This window comes from Corvus brachyrhynchos, unplaced genomic scaffold, assembly GCF_000691975.1.
Source record: "Corvus brachyrhynchos isolate BGI_N302 unplaced genomic scaffold, ASM69197v1 scaffold511, whole genome shotgun sequence".
Lineage (NCBI taxonomy): Eukaryota > Metazoa > Chordata > Aves > Passeriformes > Corvidae > Corvus > Corvus brachyrhynchos.
This window is the reverse complement of record NW_008236214.1, coordinates 88,876-93,442: the sequence shown is the minus strand read 5'-3', so window position 1 is coordinate 93,442 and position 4,567 is coordinate 88,876. Positions and strand designations below refer to the sequence as shown.

Here is a 4,567-nt window from a genome sequence, read left to right as displayed (position 1 = left end):
GGCACCGGGCCCCCCCCCCCCCCCCCCGAGACCCGCCGCCCCTGGCATCCCTGAGTTGGAATCCCCGGGGCACAGGGACCACCAGACATCCGACACGGGGACCCCCACAATGCCCCCCATGGCATAGGCCGCCGCTGTCCAGGATCCCCTCAGGACACTGGCAATATGGGGCAGCATGTTCAGCTGGACCCCAGGACCTCTGCAGTCACTGGACACCGCTGCCCCAGCCACACAAGGGAACCTGCCCCACAAAGCTCACAGGAGTCCATGGGGACCCCCCAGGACACCACTCCCATGGGAAGGTCAAGGGGAACCTCAGGACACTCCTCCCATGGGAAGGCCATAGGGAGTCTCTCCTGCTCCCCAGCAGGACAGGGCTGGCCCCTCCCCAGGCACAGCTCTGGGAGCAGGAGCCCCAGGACAACCCCTCAGCCCCTGGAACACCCATGGCCTTCCCAGCCCCAGGCCTCAGTCCAACACTTCAGGACACCCACAGTCCCCTCAGCCCCCAGTACAGCCACTGCAGCCCCCATTCCCTGCCCCACTCACGTCGTAGAATGCATCACCAAGCCCTTGCTTCTGCAGCTGGTAGAGCGCAGGGTTGAGGAAGCCAAGGGGTGCCAGCCCCCGTTGCAGGCGCCGGTCATTAATCAGTGCCACCATGCCTGCCACCACCGGTGTGGACGCCTGCGTGGGCACAGCCTCTCAGCCCAGGACCCCCACCATCCCGAAGGGCAGCAGGGGACGAGCTCCTTACCGAGGTCCCTGACACCCAGGGCAATGGGATGCGGTTTGTCACCACCCAGTAGTTGTCGGAGAGCGCAGCCAGGTCAGGGTAAGCGCGGCCGCTGCTGTTGAAGTAGGAGCTGGGAGGCAGCTTCGAGGCTGAGTGCAGGAAATGCCCGACAGCAGCGGCCTGGGGATGGCACGGCCCATGGTTATCCCCAAAGTCCGCTGTCCCCCCTAACTCTAACCTCTGCAGCCCCCAGCCTGGCAGCGCAGGTGCCCCTCACCTGGTACTCGGGCATGGGGAAGACGTTGCTGAAGCCACCCCCACTGATGTAATCAGTCACCTCCTCTGTCACCAGGAAGGGGTTCTTGAAGGACGTGCCACCCACAGTGGTGACATAGGGGCTGGGGAAACAGGGGGATACTGCAGGTGGGGACACAGCTGCCTGGGCCTCAGCAGCCACCAACAGCCCCCTCTGCTACCAAAACCTTGCCCCACAAACCCAACAAACCCGCAGGAGCTGCGCAGCCTGCAGCTCTGGGGTCTGTAAGCATGCTGGTGAGGACCCTCAGGTGACCTTCCAGGGGCTCAGACCCCACCACGGCCAGGGCCAGCAGTGCCCCACAGGTCTGTGCGCACCCAGCTCCCTCCCTCACCCACCTGGAGGCTGGGAAGCTGGGCTGGGCCGGAACGTGTGGTTCCCACTGTGCACCCGCCGGCACCCAGCACCTTCATCACCTGCCGGCACACAAACAGATGACAGGGGATCACGGCCTTCCAGCCTCCCCTTCCACAGCCCCACTTGGCGCTTGGTGCTCAGGCTCCACCATGCCAGGCCCTGCCCACACCTGAGGCAAACAGGATGGTGAGGCCACGGGCCGCCGCCTTCATGAACTCGGTGTTGACGCGCTCCATGTAGGCGTAGGACAGGCTGTCCTCGTCATCCCCATAGCTCACCGAATGCACCCAGGGCAGCGCAGACATGTTGCTGAGCAGCAGCAGCCAGGCCAGGAAGGGCTCCTGGCTCTCATGGCGCCCTGCGAGGACATCGGGGCAGGGACATGAGGGATAGCTCCTCCAACACCAGGGGTGGGGGACAGCGCGAGGGGTCCTGCCTCGTCAGCACCAGCACCTTCGTATGCAGTACAGCCCCATGTGTTCCTTCCTATGGGCCATGGAGTCACAGCATGTCCTGCCTGGAGCTCCGTGAGCTCATTCCGGGGCTCCTCACATTGGATGACACCAAGCTTCAGCTCAGCCCATGGGGTTGGCAAGAGGGTCATCCTTATCCCGGGACAGGGGGCTACACTCACGCCCCTCTCAAAGACTCTGCCCCAGGGCTGCAGCCACGTGGGCACTTGTGGACTCAGCGGGGCCTCAGCTCCTCCTCTGGCAGTAGGTCCCAGCACAGTGGTGCATGTGCCACCTCCACACATTCCACCTGCACTTGTCCAGGTCCCTCCCTGCCCCCCAGTCCTCTTCACTGGGAGGGGAGCAGAGCCCCAGCCACCCCCACTCACTCTCGGTCACCCATGTCACTGTCCCTGCACCCTTCCCACACTAGTAACCGTGTGGGGGTGGAGGGAAGGGCAGCTCTGGGCTGCTGCCACTGTCACCATCAGGGACAGAGCCATTGGCACTCACCTGCTCAGCCAGTTCCCAATCTGGGACAGGGACACTGCCCCCAGCACTGTGCCCTGATCATGCTTGTGCAGGCTGTTTGGCAATTTGTTTTCCCAAATTCCCTCACTCTCCCTCATCCTCTCCATTGGGAGACACGTGGGTGGGGGCTCAACTCCAGCAAGGCTAGAAAATCCTATGGGAGGAGGGCTGTGCCCTCCTTCATGGGAGCTGAGCTCCCAGCTGCTCTGCACAGTGCCAGCAATGAAATCCCTGCTTCAGGACACTCTGGATGTTGAAGGTTCGCACGGTTCAAAGTCACTACACAAACTAGGAGTGATGTCCCTAGGACTTGGGAATCCAGTGCCAGCTCTGACTTGGGGAGCACATGGTGCACTCTCACAGCAGCTGGGAAAGCACCTGGGGCTGTACTACAGCCAGCTGTCTGCACAGCCCTGCAAGCTCTCCCCTTGCTCCTCCGAGCACCCCCCTCTCCTGTTCCAGCCCTTCCCCTCACACCTCCAAGCGTTCCCTTCCCTGCTCTGGGCACTCTCCTCACCCCTCCAGGCACTCCCCTCCTCCCTCTGGGTGCTCCCCTTCCCTCTCCAGGTGTTCCCCCTGCCCCTCGGGGCTCTTCCCCAGTACCTGCATTGCTGAAGACCCAGGTGGAGACATTGGCGCCTGTGCTCATGATGTACTCCACGTCCAGGCTGGCCTCCAGCCCGGCTTTGCCATGGCCCTGGTGCCCCACCACCCGGTCCACCTGTGTGCGGTGGGCAAAGCCACTGCCAAAGAGCTGCATGAACTCAGCCAGGTCAGCTTGGTGGAAGTACTGCTCGAGAAACTGTGGGACACACAGGGACAGATTGTTTTCTCTTGAAAAAACAAGGTAACATTTTGATCCTGACCTAGAAAGTTGCCCAGCACGGGTCTGTGCTACACCAGGTACTCCCAGCAGCCACTGAGGGACACCCAGCTGTCCCAGGATTCCCAGAACAGCACCAATCCCTAGGACTGCCACAGCACACAGGCCTCTGACCCGGGCAGTTGTTACCTGTGCACAGGCCTGGCTGTTGTTGGGCAGGAGCCCCACGTCCCTCCCTGTCATGTTGTATCTCTGGCGCAGGACGGCCGGTGTCACGCCCAGGTGGAACAACGCTCTTGTCAACCGCGGGTCCTTCCTGGCCCCGGCTCCGCTGCCTGCCACGCGCTCCGTGGGGAACCGGTGCATCCCACCCACTGCAGCAGAGCCCAGTGAGATGAGAGAAGCCATCAGGGCGCAGAGCCCCACGAAGGCAGGACACAGCCCTTGGGCTCTCCATCACCGTCCCCACATCTACATGGGCAGGCCAACAGCGGGGCTTGGAGAGCCCAGCCCTGCAGCCCCAGCCTAAGGAAAGAGCCTCCTCAGCCTTCCCACAGCTGAGCCATGGCCTCAGCTTGGCACCCCCTGGACTTTTTGTGGGACAGTCACTGGACTCCATGTAACAGGGATCTGCAGGAGGGAGGTTCGTCCCCCCAGAACCAGCTGCACCTGAGCTCCGCAGCCTCACTCACTCCCCCCAGGTGGGACATACCAAAGTCCAGGTGCTCTGCGAGCTCTGCAGGGACACTGTAGGGCAGTGGGGACCGCACCAGGCTGCGCTGGCCCTGCACGTACCGGTGAAACTCTGCCCCAGGGAGCAGGCGCTCAGCCGTGCTGCAACACAGGGACAGCCACTGTGGGATGGGACAGGACTAGGACACAGGGACGGCCATCAAGGGATGGGACAGGGCTGGGAGAGAGGGATAGCCACTACGGAATGGGACGGGACCAGGACACAGGAGCAGCCACCACAGGGCAGGACAGTAGTGAGACACAGGGACAGCCACCACAGGGCCACCAGAGCCAGTTCCAGCCCTTAGGGCTCACCTTACGGGCAGATAACACTCCAGGAAGTCAAGGGTGGTGACACTCCGGCAGTCCTCTACACCATGGCCTTGCAGCCACTTCAGCACTGTCATCAGCGTGGCTGGAGAAGGCTGGACCAAGTCCCTCACCTGCTCCAGGGACAGGTACTGCCCTGGGAGGCACAGAGGGGTTAGATCCCCTCACAGGCCTCAGGGGTTGTGGGGGCTCAGGCACGTGGCCGTTACCGTATTGTGGGGACTGAGGGTCCGAGACAGCCTCGACAAGGCGGGTGAGCTGGACAGGGCCGCGCTGCCGCCGGGGGGCGG

At 63.1% G+C, this 4,567-nt stretch overlaps 2 protein-coding genes across 2 annotated transcripts in view; both read right to left on the bottom strand.

Moving 5' to 3' along the window:
* Positions 1–1,028, bottom strand: part of TAF10 (TATA-box binding protein associated factor 10) — a 6,220-nt gene extending 5,192 nt beyond the window's left edge. Inside the window, exons 1-3 of the mRNA XM_017744416.1 lie at positions 1,014–1,028; positions 758–916; positions 550–687 (exon numbers count right to left, since the gene is read on the bottom strand). Coding sequence (XP_017599905.1) covers positions 550–687; positions 758–916; positions 1,014–1,028 — 312 coding nt within the window. The remainder of the gene's footprint in view (positions 1–549; positions 688–757; positions 917–1,013) is intronic.
* TPP1 (tripeptidyl peptidase 1) lies at positions 812–4,557 on the bottom strand. The gene is made up of 7 exons (XM_017744574.1): positions 4,487–4,557; positions 4,263–4,413; positions 3,928–4,049; positions 1,579–1,767; positions 1,391–1,468; positions 1,014–1,134; positions 812–916 (listed from the first exon to the last, which is right to left on the bottom strand). The coding sequence occupies exons 2-6, from the start codon at positions 4,352–4,354 to the stop codon at positions 1,082–1,084; spliced, it is 534 nt and encodes a 177-aa protein (XP_017600063.1). The 5' UTR covers positions 4,355–4,413; positions 4,487–4,557; the 3' UTR covers positions 812–916; positions 1,014–1,081.
* Between the last annotated feature and the right edge of the window lie 10 nt (positions 4,558–4,567).

What these genes read in the sequence shown, in the direction of transcription:
- TPP1 (XM_017744574.1), bottom strand. Translation starts at nt 4,354, where the DNA reads ATGACAGTGCTGAAGTGGCTGCAAGGCCATGGTGTAGAGGACTGCCGG. An exon ending in CGCAGAGCACCTGGACTTTG is followed by an intron (nt 1,768 to 3,927) that starts GTATGTCCCACC and finishes ATGTCCTCGCAG; the next exon opens with GGCGCCATGAGAGCCAGGAG. An exon ending in CACCATCCTGTTTGCCTCAG is followed by an intron (nt 1,469 to 1,578) that starts GTGTGGGCAGGG and finishes GTGTGCCGGCAG; the next exon opens with GTGATGAAGGTGCTGGGTGC.